This window comes from Corvus brachyrhynchos, unplaced genomic scaffold (assembly GCF_000691975.1).
Source record: "Corvus brachyrhynchos isolate BGI_N302 unplaced genomic scaffold, ASM69197v1 scaffold194, whole genome shotgun sequence".
NCBI lineage: Eukaryota > Metazoa > Chordata > Aves > Passeriformes > Corvidae > Corvus > Corvus brachyrhynchos.
This window is the reverse complement of record NW_008237890.1, coordinates 1967216-1983160: the sequence shown is the minus strand read 5'-3', so window position 1 is coordinate 1983160 and position 15945 is coordinate 1967216. Positions and strand designations below refer to the sequence as shown.

The window sequence follows — 15945 nt, the reverse complement described above, 5'->3', positions numbered from 1 at the left end:
TTCCTCTTTCTAATATTACAAACATCATTTATTGGTATTTTCTAACTTTACTTTCATAGGATGTGCTCCATTTATTGAGAAACAATTAGCGTAGTCAGTGAACGATGAAAAGTTGTCTTCTTATTAATAGGACATATGCTGTTGCATTCACATAGGTTGCTTGGTGCTTAGTTCCACCTAGGGTAGTGCCTGAGCCAGCAGTATAGTTATAGTAGAGAATTTTAAAGACATAATGCAGGAATCTGAAGTCCTGCTAGTCATGGTTCAGAGTGGTGTATTATCTCCTTCCTTTGTGCTGTGAATGCTGCATTGGGATAACAGCATTTGTTTATGCTTATATAATTAATCAAATAAAAGTAAGCTTGTGTTACATATTAGGATGCAGCATTTTGGCCTGATACCTAATGTTATTTTGCCAAGGGATTTCACAGAGACAGTTTAATTAGTCAAATAACTACCTGACAGGAGGGTGTAGCTAGGTAGGGGTTGGCCTCTTCTCTCAGGAAACCAGCAATAGGACAAGAGGAAATGGCCTCAAGCTGTGCCAGGAGAGGTTCAGGTTGGACATCAGGAGGATTTTTTTTACTGAAAGCATTGGAACAGAGGGAGGTGATGGAATCACCATGATTCGAAGTGTTCAAGAAACAACTGGGCGTGGCATTTAGTACTATGGTTGGAGTGCTGGGGGTCAGTCAAAGGTTGGACTCAATGATCTTGGAGGTCTTTTCCAACCTTAATAATGTTATGATTCCATCGTGTAATAAATACCAGTTTCATTTTGCCCAACTGAAAGCAGCAATATGTGTAGAAAGAGAAAAGTAATCTACTTCCTGAAGCAAGAAAAATTATTCAAGGACAAACGATGTAGGTCATTATAGATCAAATTGAGTTTTGCAGGGGCTTTTTAGAAGGATTAATTTGCAGTATTTTTAGGGGCTTATTGAGAAAAATGGAGGAATCAATGAAGAATTTCACTCCTTTAATCTTTCCTTGAAATAAAAACTGTTGACAGTGCTTTAAAAATATGATAAGTATGTTGAAAATTTAAAGTAGCACCAGTGTCTCATGTGAGACAATTATAAAATTTAGTTTATAAGACCTGCTGCATTTCATACACTATATAAAACAAAACAGCAGGAGGCTTTAACCACAAAAATATTTACACAAAGCAAGTTTTTTTCATTACTCAGGCATTTGTCTGCTCCTGATATTTATTTTCTACCTGAAGTTGCCTGTAATCCCCAATTTTCAACACAAAATTATTTCCATTACTACTGGTTATGATATCAGGGTCAAACTATTTTAATTGCAGGTAGGGAATGAACAGTTTATGTTTAAGACTGATGGCAAAGAAATACAAACCAATATGATTAATTTTAAAAAATTAAGGCTTTTATAGCATTTTGAAATGGCAACTCTCCTTCAAAGATATTTTCAAATAATGTTTATTTTCCTCTTTAAGTTTTTTTTAGCTATATGCTCATACAGCTTGTTTCATTCCACTGGAATCAGGTTTTGCTTAATTTCATTTAGGAATATTAGCTTGATACTGTGAAGGAAATACCTTTTTTTCTTGAGAGGAGTTTACAAAAGCTTTTGGAAAAAGGCTTTTTGTATTTCTTGCTACTCTTGAACAGTTAGGTCACTTTCCTTTGAGAGTTAACAGAAATGTCTCATCTGCATTTTTAACTGTTTTTAGGACAGGACGTAAACTTATGTTTGAGCTCAAAAGAAGTTTTAGCCATATGTGGAGGTTTTCCCCCATATTCTTGAAAATTATACCCTTTGCAGTGTAATGGGAAATGCTCTGACTCAATTTAAAAAAACATAGCTGCAAATTGCCAGTTGGCAAATTGCCACGATCATAAATTAATGTTCATGCATCTAGCATTCACATTTTGGTAATGCAGTATGTAAATCTCATTCTATTAGCAAGTTTCCTGCATAATACAATAGCATTTTATTATAGATTCATCAGCTATGGTATGAAATTCTCATCACAGTTGCTGACATTGGTAAAAGAGGGTCAAACTGTTCATTTCTCTGCATAGCTGTGTACTTTCCCTAGTTGCGCTGAGTCTGTTTGCATCGACATGCTCTCAAATTTTTCTTTTTCATTCTTCTTTGCCTACCTGGTCCCAGATTTCTCTGTGAAGCAGTGATCTTTGGTGATTGAATTTTAAGCCACAAACACTGCACCTACAGTGCTTGGAAATGCTTAACAGGACATGCTTCCTTGTGAAATCTATGCAGTATATATCAATCCCCACATTTTGCAGAAACTTAAAACTGCTGGCTCCTAATTTGCTGCCATAGTGACCCTTGGAAGAGCACTGTTCCAGAGCAGACAGGCATGTGTCAGCTTACACCAGGAAGGGCATTTTGTCATGGTCCTTCCTTCCTTAGTGCTGAACCAGGATATAGTCCTGGAAGACTGACATCAGGGAACATTTGCCTCTTGTTTAACTGGTATAAAGGAAATCTGCACAGTGAGCAGGTACATAGTAACTGGAGGGGGATTGTTTGAAATTCTTCTGGTTTGGTTACCACCAGAAAATTTTGGTTACCATGATTATTAGTCAATGAACTATTTTATGGATGGTGCATTGTATTAGTAAATATTTCTCAAGTCTTTTCCTACGAACAGATCACACTTGTTTCAGCAGCCAGCCATTTCGAACACAATAGCTGAAAGATTTGTCAAAGCATGGGAGAGAAATAACAGTATTACAAATATTTTTATTTCTTTTGCACAAAGCACCCATACCACACAGTTACGCTGTGAAGAAATCCGTTTCTTTATTAACAACGGCTGTATTGAAGGCAAGCTTTCAGAATGAAAATACTAGGAATCCTATTAAAGTGCCATCCATTAAACCATTAAAGCACTCATTAAAACTGTTAGTACGGACTTGTTATTCATGAGTTATTGGTCTTTCACACTTCTGAAATGTGTCTGCCAATACCACTCAACTCTTTGTTCAAGTGTGGCTATTAAGTCTGAGGAAATACAGATTAACTTTCTTTTGACAAAACGGTGCTTTGTGGGAGGATGGGAAGGCCACAAAGTGGTTCAGATTGCTGAGGAAAATAGCAAGGATTAAAGTTCAATCCATTTGCCTGTTTCTGATAATTTATGTTAACTATGTCTGCATGTAGACCTAAATATTAACCACTAAATTACACCATCTGGCTATGCATCATACAAAGTGTATGTTTGGGTTTTTTCTTGATATTGAACAGTAAACTTAGAATGCTTAAACATTAAGGAGCAAAACCTGGAAGAATAATACTGAATACTGAACAATTGAAGCTAAGGTTTAAATTTAAAGTATTCTTAATAATCTGTAAATTCACATGAAAAATAGGTATAGTATAGAGCTGAAGCTGTTTCTCATAATTGATAAGAATTGTAGATCATCATTTTCTATGTATATGCAAAATTATCTTTGTATATGCAAATATACTGCAGTCTAAACATACTGTTTGCAAGTATTTTTATTATTATTTTTTACATCCTGTTTTGGTTTTTTTATGATTTAAAGCCAGAGTCCTGCATTCCAGGCTCAAGACTAGCAGCTTGTTAGGCAGCCAGTTGATGCTGTTATTTTCTAGTTTTCTTGTTTAATGTGAAGAGAAAGTATATGTGACATCTTACATTGTGAAGTAATTTCCAGAATATTTTGTCAGTGTAGGTAAAAACCTAGAAGATAAGACAGATGGTCTGCTTCAGTTATCTCTCTAGAACAATGCAGAGTAGTGTGCCTCATTCTAGGGCAGTGGACTGTGGTTTAGATAGCATGTTTCTGTATATGTCCTTCAAAAAATACTGACTAGGTAGTCACAGATATTGTAGATGTGCATTATTCCTGGTTAAATAATCAATTTTATTTTAAAAGTTAATTAGAGTATAATGCACTAATATATAGTTAGCATCTTCTGTACTATGTTTCTGTTCTCAATTATTACTAGAATTCCGAGATAAATCCATAAAAATTATTTTCCAAAGTTCTGAAAACTTGACCTGCAAATATCCTGCATAAGTTTTCTTGTTCACCTCCATTAACTCAAAAAGCAAAGAGGGAAGATTTGTGCTGAGAGAAGTCATTATGTAAATTTTATTACTTTTCAAGTCATGTGATGTAAGTGAATTGCTGGCCTGCTGATAAAGAGGTATATTACATGTCTTAAATATAGTATATATGTATATAACTCTTCTCTCCCCAGCACTGATGGAAATGCTCTCAAAATTCTTTCTCTGCACCTCTGATGAAATAAATAGCACTTAGAATTAAAGATAAAAATGCTTATGTTTTTAAATTAAGCAGTGCATACCTGGTGCATACCTGCTTCAAAATTCTACCAGCCATCCTTCTCAGAGCATGGGAAAACATTACTGGGATGGAACTAAAGTGTAAGAAAAAGGAATAAAAATTTTACAGAGTGAAATTAGTAAAATTTTATCATTTGCTTTATTGATAAATAAGAATTTCACTTTCCAGTCAGAAAAATTAATATTTTTGTTGGAGAAAGGTGAAGACCTAATCTTGGATGAGGTCACTGTGTTTAAACTTAAGCATAGCACAAAAGTGATGTCTACCTTTGCAATTGGCAGAACACTAGGGAGATAGTTTGTTGTGCCTTTATAGGCAAACGAAATACAGTAGGGCTCCAAAAAAATCCATCACCAGTTTTGCAAATTTCTTACTCATTAGTCTGTTAAGATACTAACTTAATAATAAACTCCTAATATTATTGATGTTTTAAGATATGTTAATCATAGTCACGCGAAATTTTAAGATAGTGAACCCAAGTAGTTTGGTGTCAAATATTGAGTGGAAGGTTAAAAAATCAGATTCATTCAGAGCTGCATTGAAGAATGCCTTTTGAAGACACACAGTGACTCACATAGTGCTACAATTCAAATTAATCATATCCAAAGCACAGGTAGAATTTTCATGGCCTTCATCATGCTCCCAAGCATTTAATTTTTTCCTCATTTCTCTAAAAAGTCACACTTAATTTCCTTTTGAGGGAGGAACTGCCAAGCACTCCATCACAGTTACTGTAGAGCCAGAATCTGAGCCACCACTCTCCTCTACTCTCCATAGCTAGGTTATGCAGTACTTTATAACTTTCATGTTATAAAAGTTAATTGAGCCTAGGGTATTGGTTAATAGGATAAGGTACTTTTTTTCCTGAGGTATGTGTTTTCCTAAAGACAAATGGTTTTCTATCAGGCAGCAAGGCCTGATAGATTATTTTTTTAGAATAATCTCAATAAAGAGGCGAAGTCATTCTCAAAATATTAAATAAATAAATTGTATAAAATATGTAAAGGTGCATGAGAATGAAGCAATTTCCAGACTGGTTGAATAGTAATTATTAGTCTAAGGGATAAGTCCTAGCAAAATCACATTAATTAATTTCACACGTGCTCATCGTCAGGTAATACGTACTCTAATAGATTACAGGTCATATTTTATTTCCACTAACAAGAAATGGACTTGCAGCTGTTGTAACCCTGGGAGGAGTCAGTAAAGCTGTTGGCTTGATGCTGTAGAGGCAGTATGGATTTTCTGAATTGTGCCATGTTGCTGGTCTGCTCATGGAAAATGAGCATAGTGTTGGTGAACTGCCGCAACTCGGCTTATCTGTGTCATCAGTATTTTCTTAATAGTTTGCCACTAGCTGGCATAGGGAGCTGCCAGTTCTTACTAGGATTAAACAGAGGGCATAACCTTCAAGCCATAGTTGTTTACTCATATTGATGAAACAATTTTAAGGTCTCTAAAGTTACAGAAAGGGAAAGTAAAACAATAGGTGATAATTCATGACTTCTCAGTATGAGATGACCTTTCATACAGCCACTACCATAGTGAGCATAAACAAGTACCATCTATTACCTATTTTGTATTCCCTTTGCTGCATATGTAGCTCAACCATAGAGGTAAAGGTACTAGAGTCTGAAGTCTCCCTAGTGGTGAAGCATGAAGGAACATGGGGCACGCTTCTGTAATTCCACCCTGGAACAGGGAGGAAACAGACAATAAACAGTGAATCTGGAAACACTTTGTTTTGTTTATGAATAAGATCGGTTGTGTTTATGAATAAGAGATCATTAAAATTTCAAATATGCCTGAATTGCTTATGTATTTATGACTCAAAAAAAAAGCAAGTTTCTTCATGTTGTCTATGGATGAAATGCAGCTAGTTTCCTGAGCAACACTAGTATCATGTGTTGGCCTGGCATCAAAATGAAAGAATAGAAACATTATTTTTCTTCTGGAAAACTTCTTCAGGAATCTTTGGAGTTTATTTAGTAAACAGTACAGTGAAATTTTTGAACATGTGCACTTACTAATAAAGGCAAAAATATTTATTCTCCTTCATCCCAGTGTTTTTGAGATTTCTGGTATTTATTCATTCTTTTTTAAGCTAGAACCCCTCACTTGCCAAAATGAGAGAAAAGACAAAAAGATGGATAGCTTGCTTTCTCTGAAGAAAAAAACTGGATTTTAAAAAGCTCATCGTTTAAATTCCTCATGGAAATTTCAGCTGCATAAATACAAAATGGTTGATATCATATGATATGTCAAAATTGTCCTGAAGTAATAATTTTCTTTCAAAAGCAAATTATTTCCAGCGTAAATGATGGGAATTTAGTTTGTAATTATCATAAATAAAACAATTACATAGTCCCTAGCTGAAAATTTCCTTTCCTTTTTTTCTCTTTGTGTTTTGAAGTCTATTGATCCCGGTCAGCAGTTCACATGGGAACACTCTAACCTGGAAGTAAACAAACCAAAGAATAGATATGCGAATGTAATTGCATACGACCATTCTCGTGTTCTACTCTCAGCAATAGAAGGTAAGGAGACCTTTAAAATTAAATTAATTAAATCCTAAAATCTAGGATAATTTTACTAATCAATATATATAATAATATAAAGAAGTGTTAATTAAAGTACTTCCAGTAAATTCCTGTAATGACAGTCTGCTTCTGATGCATATTATCCATAATGTATTATGAACTTGAACTAAACACACTTTCCTGTGTAACACTGAATGCATTTGGTCCCTGTGGATATGCCAGTGAGTTATCTAAAGTTAATTAATATTGCTGTTTACTTATACTAACACTGCAAACCAAATGCATCAGTAAACAAACACACATGAATTGAGGGGTTAGTTGATCAATGAAATTATCAAGATATCTGTTCATTGAGTTTTACTTTTCAAGACTTTAATGTGGGAAAAAAAAATCAGTTCAACTTCATGTTCTCTGTGAAAATTTTAAAAACTCTGTTAAAACCTTTTTTTAAATTTCCAATCTAAATCTTAAACTAGAGTTTTTAAACAAATGCCCACATGCAGACATTGTTGGAAGTGTCTCACTGACTAGAGATTGACAGTGTGATACAGTGAGAGCTTTTCATTATATCTGTCTTAGTTAAAAAGCTTTCCAAAATCTTAGACATTTTAGAGTTTTATCTGAAGCAAACTGTTACAGGTAGTCAGCCCTAGGTATTGTGTCTGTTTTACCAAGCATCAGGATGCACTGTTTTTCACTCAGAGGATTTTTTTATTTTTTCCAATTCTGCCTTACCATTAACCTGCTTCCTGGGTTGAAGTCAGATTTTCAGTTTATTCTATGTTGTTGACAGTCAGGTGTTACTGATGGCCATAATCAAACAAATTATATATTTAAGTGACACAACTTAAATGAAAATAAGATTTGTCCTTAGTAAACTCCGACAGGACTTACATATGATACATAAGATAGAGAGATGTGTATTCAAGGTTGTAATTATTTCAGTCATAACATGCTACAAGTTAAACTGAAAGGTGTTTTAATTCATGGTTATAAACAGCTGCTTATCTTTGGCTACTCCAGACCTAAAGACACTAGATTTATAGGTGTAATCCACTTAAATATCAGCTGCTTGGTGAAGAAAAAGGCAACCCCACTGACTGAAGTTTAGATCTTTCCTCATTTGTTGCAGCTGCCTACCATAGGCTTTGATAACACAGATAAGAGCTTCTCAAATGTGTTAGCAAACTTTAATGATTACCTTGAAGAATTTTCATAAGATAATCTGCTCATGTTTGTTACACCTCTGAGGCTCATACAGCAGTTCTCACAAGATTTTATTGCAACATCACCTAAAATTTTTCTTATTGCCTTGTAAAAGAATATAGCTGTATAGAAATCTGTCACCACCTGGTAGAACTACCTGTCTCAACACTGAAGAGAGGGTATTCTGATTAGCAGTATATGTGATATAACTAATAAATATATACTCTTCTGTCTCACTGGTCCAGACAAGAGGTCAAAGTACATGGTCTGGATAGGTCACGAAAAGAAACTGGACAGCCTTTCTGAATGTTACGTAAAGTTCTTCAGAACAAAATGCTTAACTCAGAAATAAGTCTTAACTGACAAAAAGAAGACTCAAGTTTTTCCTGGGATTTTGTTTGGAAAAAGGGTTGTGTGAAGGGGGAGAGAAGGGGAGCAAAAAGACTACATGCAAACAGATTTATTTATTAATTTATATAATAGACAACTGGACATTTTCCTCTTTATGTAAATGACCCATGAAATTTGGTTCCCTTAAAAAAAATGAACATATTTGGAGAATAGGAAGAAAATTAAAGAGGCAAAGCAGAAAATATTAGTTAAAGTAATTGAAAGTATGCAATAGCACACTACATTGGACTATGTTTTTAAATAAGAGATAGTAAAAATACAGAAAAGTATTTACATTGTACCTGGAAAGCATTGGGTATTTTAAGAAGGGACAAAATATAGTTAAACTGTCATGTTTGATTCCCTTTTTAAAGTAAGAAATATCATGATTAGGCTAAAATTTCTAATTCTTTCATAGTCATTGACTCTAAACAGAGAAAAATATTATAACCTTTTGTAATATCAGATTACAAAATGGGATTTTGACCCATTTGATTTGCATGATTTTAAGTATTTTCCAAGTCTTTAGATTATGGTGAAAAAAGCATATGGTGAATACATCAAATATTAAATGCCATTTTATAAAATTATATTTAGTCTTAAAGCCAGAAGTAATTTAAGATATAATTGTCCTCTTAAAAATTTTTATTCCTGGGATTTTGCCTGATTGTTTTGCTGAAATTTTGTGTGTGTGCCTTCATAAGTTTAATACATTGCTCTTAGCATTTAGTAATAAATACTTCTCTTTCAGGTTTTAAGTAGATATTTCAGATATGAAAATACGCAGTTTGGCCAGCACTGTATTCAGTTGACAGCTGTGTTTCTTTTCATGTTACCAGGGAAATCAATACTTGGAATATTACTTTAAAATATATTCTCCTTTACCTATGTTACTATACAACTTAATCAGGACCTAAATTTGGACTACATTATATTTTGTTACAACTATTTGGAGAATATTTGGTTAGATTTTACATATAGGCCTCATCTGCATTTCTTTGGTGACCACGAGAAAATGAATACTATTAGTGAGGTTTGAATAATAACTATGCCCTTTCTAATGAGAAGAGCTTCATTTTACACCTAGGCAGTTTCTTACTGCTTAAGAGCAAATATATATGAAGAGAAGACTGAGCATCTGCCAAACTGTAATCCTACACTGATGAACATTTGGCCTCTTAACAGTGTTGCAGAAATATGGAATATTGTAATTAGTACCTTAGAATGAGACACAAGGCCAGTTTTGTGCAGTTGCACAACTTTCTAGCCTATTCGAAGTGATTACTAGAAAGTATTAAGAAGCAATTTGCAGAGATTTGAAATTACTTCTTTCCAACTATTGATAATATCAAATTTTTTTTTAATTGCATTAGATCTGAAACACAAGGCTTACTAACACTTTCAAAGTGTTTATTTTGGTACCTCTCATAACTCCTGTTCAAACCTCTTTTTGAATCCCCATTAAGTTCTTGACCTCTGTAATTACATACAGCATGGAGTTCCACAACATAATTGCTCATTTCACAGGAATTAGTTTCTTATCATGTTTAAATTTTATTACATTAGATGTCCCTTTGGAGGGAAAACTCAGGTTGGATGTGGTAATTTGATTTCCCTCCTAAAAGAAAATTTTACTTTGCAAAATTTTGTTCCCATGTTCTTGAAATCTGGTTGAAGTATTGAAATCAGCTCATATTGTGCTATCTTTGGCTGTTTCTGAGAGGGACACTTGGAATTTTAAAGTACAATGACAGAATTTTAGAATGTAGTGAAGTTTATTATATGCATCTAAATGGATTTAAGGGAGAATCTACTGATTAAAAGAGAAATAGATCGAGTTAAAACAGTGAGATCTGTGATCTTCAACCTCTAAGAAGTAAATAAAAATTGGGGGGCGGGGAAGGAATGGATAAACATTCTGCATTTTAAAAAGTGTTGCCAATTCTTTTAGGAGATAGCCATGCCTAAAAGTCTTCTGTATGTTGATGTATTTGTCTAATGCCAGTTATTAAAAGAAAAAAAACCTATCATATTTTGGCAGGGTAATTTTTTTTTATGGGAAATTCAGTAACTTTAAAATGCTGTTAACACTAGAAAGCTCTGACTGTAATACAAATGGTCAAGCAAGAAAAGGCAAGAAGCTGCTAAAATTCTTATTTGTCTGGTGGCCATTTGCCAGTAAATTGGCTTTGAGTATGCAGACGATCATTGTTAGATTTAGAAGTTGTTTGGAGCAATATAACTATGGAAGGGTCATGACCTATGCAAATTATTTGCACTCTCCTACATTTCATTTATGTTGCCTTCTGCTAACAAAACATACACTTAGAGTAATTATATGGCCCCTCACCCTGCAAGCTTGGACTGCCCTAAAAACAACAAAAGTATTTCATTGATGAGTAGCGGGATACAGAAAGATCAGTGAAGTAGATTTCATGGTGTTAGAGAGCTTGTGAAGTAGATTTCCTAGAGTAGACTTCATGGTGGCTGTCTCAGCAACAATGCCGAGGCAAGCTGTAGTGTTTGAGTCTACTGATACTGTAATAATATTAACTTAAATACTGCTATTTTTAATACCCTTGAAATCTGCTCAGAACAATCCTTCCTGTATATGTAGCCATACTTCCCATTGGGGAAAACTTCAAGAAAACATCCAGTGGCTTTGCTCTTGACTGACTAATGAAGATTTGGTACCTGTTTACTGTGCATACTCCTGTTGAAACTGGGTTTTGCAGGTAATATCAAACCAGATATCATTTCATTTTGTATTAGAAGAGGCAGTCATCATCCCTTTTAGTGCATCATTCAGAGTATAAATTAATATTTCTGTTCAAGAAAAGATTCCTTTGATTGTTAACTGCTGTGTTAATCAGTGTTTAGGGGTTAAAGAGATCACTAAATCCAGCTTCAGACAGCTGTGAAGTAATCACAGTATGATCATGTTAGATTTCAGTGTCTGCTTTGTAGTGTTGTACACCATGCTGCTATCTGCACATACTGCCATGTATTGTGGATAGTGTCCTCGTGCAATGCTCTTATCTATGCCTCCGAGGACCTGCGCAGAACAATCTGTGTATTTTCATTCTGTACTTCTCAAGACTGGACAGCTTTTAGAGCAAAACAAAACAAAGCCATGTTTCCTTTCTTTTTCCTAAAGGAGCTCCTCCTTCTTTGCATGTTTTTCTGCTGGTCACCTTCCAAGTTTCTCTTCTCGCCTGCAGATCTTTTACACTCTTAGTTCCTAGTTTGCCTACCTACATTTCATTTTTCTCACCTTTTCCTTTTCCTTTCAAATACTTCTCTTCTGTCCTGTAAACAATCCCTTTCTTTGTCGTGCCTAATTCTACATCTTTGGTCTGTCTCTTTTTGACATTGCCTTCTTTCCATAATTGTCTATAATTCAACAGTTCTCTTTGAGACTGCGTATCATTCATCCTTTCCCTCTTCACCAGACTCTCCTAGTCCTCTTAACAGTCTATTCACAGTTCAGCTATATGTAGGCTTTCTTTTCCTGACATTTCTTTTTCCTTCTTAGCTTACTTTGTTAGTCTTTGTAAAAAGCCTCATTTTACAAATATTCATTAGCAGAGTACCTTCATTGGTCTTGTGCTGCTTGATATTTCAGTGGGTTCTTAAAGTACAGATTTGTGCTTAGACCATTTCAATTTTATGATTCCCTTAATTATATAGATTTTACATCATAAAAACATCCACATAAACGGTTTTTACTGGCACCTAGCACCTGTTCATTGATCAAGCTGATCACGGAATGCCAGTTGATGTAATTTTTTTGGATTTCAGCAAAGCTTTTTGTACCTTCGCTCATGGTGTATGCTTCTGGAAAAAACATCCAGCATACAGCTGGATATACACATCATGCAATGGCTGAGCAATTGGTTCACAGGTCAGGCACAAAGGCTTGCAGTAAATGGGATGACATCAGACTGGTGACCTGTCACCAGTGCGGTTCCATAGGGCTTCACCTTAGGGCTGGTGCTGTTCAACGTCTTCATTAATGATATGGATGCAAGACTGGAAGGGATACTAACCACGTTTGCAAATGATACAAAATTGAGGAAGCTGTTGACTCCCTCGAAGGCAGGGAGGCCCTGCAGAGATTCCTCAACAAATTAGAGGGCTGGGCTGTCAAGAACGACATGAAGTTTGACAAGAGAAAGTGCCAAATTCTGCACCTGGGATGGGGCAACCCTGCAGCTTGGGGAATGAGATGCTGGAGAGCAGAAAGGGACCTGGCGCAGCAAGTTGAACATGAGTCAGCAGTGCCCTGGCAGCCAGGAGGACCACCAGTGTCCTGGGAGGCATCAGGCACAGCATCACCAGCTGGGGCTGCTGTCACAGCCCATGGCAGGGGGCACGTTGTCATGGTAAGTTCTCATCAGGCTGAACAAAGACATCAGACCGCGAGTCAGGGCTCTTATGCTTTTATTGTAGACATGCCTTAACTCCAGGAATCAGACCACTATTTAGACTCAAAAAGTGTTGTCTAACAAGCCTTTACATTCTTACAATCTGTGTCCACAAGAGTGGTGGCTAACAAGCTGTTAGTTTTGTACAGTACATTCAAATAGTTCTCAGCTCCTAAAATAAACCCCTCAAAAGTGCTGGCTAACAAGCTATAGTACACCATTATACAAAGGTGCTGTCTCACAAGCCACAACACACATCTACAATCTCCTCACTACTGCAATACAGTTCATTATGGAGTATGGGATAGAATATGACAGCTGTGCTTTTATCAGACAAAGCAAGAGAGAGGGAGAACAAACAATATCACCAGTCCTTAGATTCCACATTGTTCCTGCCACGTGGATGGTGCAGAGCAGGGGTTGTGCAACAAAGAAAGCAAAAGAGAGACAGATGAAAAAGAGAGGATAGCAAGGGGCCTGATCTGCATCCTTTTATAGTTAACCTGGTGTGTACCTCTTATGCAAATTAGATTTTTCACACTGTTTTGTTCACACATGCGCAACCAGCCTGTGGTTTTTGCTCTGACGTTGTTCAAAACGCCAGACATTAATTTAAATCAATAGTACAACTTCATCAGCACTTGAGTTCACTATGGTATTTTTCCAACTTGTTTACAAGCATAATGGAATTTAATCCTATTACTTCACACTATTTATGACTAAAAGCATATGTCATAGGGAAGCAGCACAGAAACAAAGCTTTGTAGTTTAATTTGTTGTAAATAGAAAGGCTGTTCAGTATGGAGCCTTTGTAAAGACTTGAAATAATTTCATTATTTGATTTCAGTTTGTGAATAAAACTTGAAGTCTAATTAAGGTCATTCAAGACTATAACTCTCTTCAGGAAGTCAAGTGAATCATAAGGTCTACATTATTAGCCTTGTGGATCTGAGTCTATGTTGCAGTAAGCTGTACTGTCATCTCTGTTCATGAGTTCTCAGCATAAATTGAGAGCAATATACTTCATGGGATTTTTAATCTTTGGTACTTTAATTGTGGCATTGGCTAATTTTATTTCATTGCTCATTCACTCTTACTATGTAAAAATTAAACATCTTTGTTCTTTTGAGATATTTGAAAATAGATTGTCTTTTATGCTGAACTACTCATCTGATTCTTCCCCTGTTGTGCTCAACTCCTGTCTGGCTAAATAAAGAGATTGCAGACTCTGGTCATTCATCACCATAGTTGAAAATGCTATTAGAAAATACTTGTGGTAAAATCATGGTTCAGGAGCTTTAACTGACTTCTTGTGCAGAAACTGTGTCTCTACTTTCGTGAAACTTGTAGAAGTCAAGTTATACTACATGGATTACCTTAAATTTACACTTTAGGTGTGCCATCCTAAATGTACAGTAAATCCCACTGATGCCAGTAGGTTTAGGTAAGGTTTATATCAATATTACTGTAGGCAGAATTTGGTTGCTTTGTCCCCTTCCTGACCCATGCTTTTATAGAATTGACCTCTCTTAACTATGAAACCCAAATTTAAGTAATGATGGCAATTGCTGCTGTGCTTGTGGGTATGTTGCCTTCAAGCTATGGCAGCTAACAAAAGTCTGCAGGATTTCATTGTACTGCAGTCAGACTGGCTGTCATTTGATTGTTTTTGCACTATTAGACTTGACAGAAAATTGTTCCATTTTCTCAGCTCAGAATGAGGTTATGGCCAGAAAAGTCATTGCAGAAAGGGACATTTTAATATTTAGAATTACTTATCTTTGATAAATTTTTATGCTTTGTCATTGTAGATATTTAAAGATATTCAGGTTTTGTATTTGTTATTTTTAAACTGCACACAATTCATTAGTCCTCTTATGATAAAATACCTTCCCTAGAGAGCTTTAAGGATTTTGGAGCAGGATGTGAAACTGAGGTCATGCATAAAAACAGTGATGAAAAGAGACTCTGTGAGCGATGTGTATGATACTTAAACGGACTATGAGAATGGATGGAGAACAAAGAACATACCTAATGGATACTGTGTGTGAGACAGTGGAGCTGAGCATTCTGAATCAAGTTGTTCTCTTGATCTCAGCAGAGATAAAACTCTACTGAGTACTGTATTCTGCTAGAGATGAACCCTTGGTGAAAGTCTCAGTGCAAGTGTTGGAGCAACAAATTTTTGTTTGTTTGTTTGTTTGTTTTCAAAACTTTGTTGATTAATTCATGAATAGTTGCTCAGGGTCTGTGGTAAATGGATTTTCATGTCCATGTCCCAAGTATATCCTCGTTTTGTGCCATGAAGCTAACTTGCCTTTTAAAATAATTTTTCTAGCTAAAGGACAAACAGAATTTTTTGTGTCCACTTTATGACAATCAAGGGGAGAAACAGAGTGAAAATTTCCACTATAACCTAGATTTGAAGAAATCCTCTTTGCAATTATCAGTAATTATTAATCTTAATTCTTTTTTACTTGAATCTTAGATCAAGGAAAGTATAATCTGGAAGCTTTTCTTCATTCTAATTTAAAGAATTAGAATTTATTTAATTTAGAAGTTACATGTTTCAATATGATATATCAATAAATTTAATAGAAATCAGTAAGTAGAAAGAGTATTTACAATTTAGACATTCTGATTTTTTTTATATCAGGTACTAGAATTGACTGCTAAAATTTGAAACTATCATTCTTTAGGGAACAGCTTGCAATAGTTCTCATGCTGAATTTTCACACTGAGTTTGTGCAGTATCAGTTCCAGAGGACAGCTTTCCCAGAAGATCATTTAATCACTTTACAAAGTGTTGTTTTTCATTTTTCCCTCAGGCTTTTATTTATAACATGTGCTTCAAAGTATGATACCAGGCATCATAATATAATTCTAATTTATGCAGAAAAAATTTCTTTCCAGCTTTTTCAGTTCCTTTGGTAATAATACCCAGCTGGTGTAGATTTCTCCTGTTGGCTTCATTCTTCTTTCTCATTGGTTTTGTGGGGAAAAAAAGGTTTTATTATCTTGAGAAAGGAAGAAAATACAGCATTGTGC

The 15945-nt window shown here is 35.2% G+C and overlaps 1 protein-coding gene across 23 annotated transcripts in view; it reads left to right on the top strand.

Annotated features, from left to right (window-relative positions):
* The window catches only part of PTPRD (protein tyrosine phosphatase, receptor type D), a 1188396-nt gene that overhangs the window by 1121790 nt on the left and 50661 nt on the right, over positions 1–15945 (top strand). For all 23 annotated transcript variants that reach the window (XM_017732862.1, XM_017732863.1, XM_017732840.1 and 20 more), the window contains one exon: positions 6748–6871. In XM_017732862.1, coding sequence (XP_017588351.1) covers positions 6748–6871 — 124 coding nt within the window. The remainder of the gene's footprint in view (positions 1–6747; positions 6872–15945) is intronic.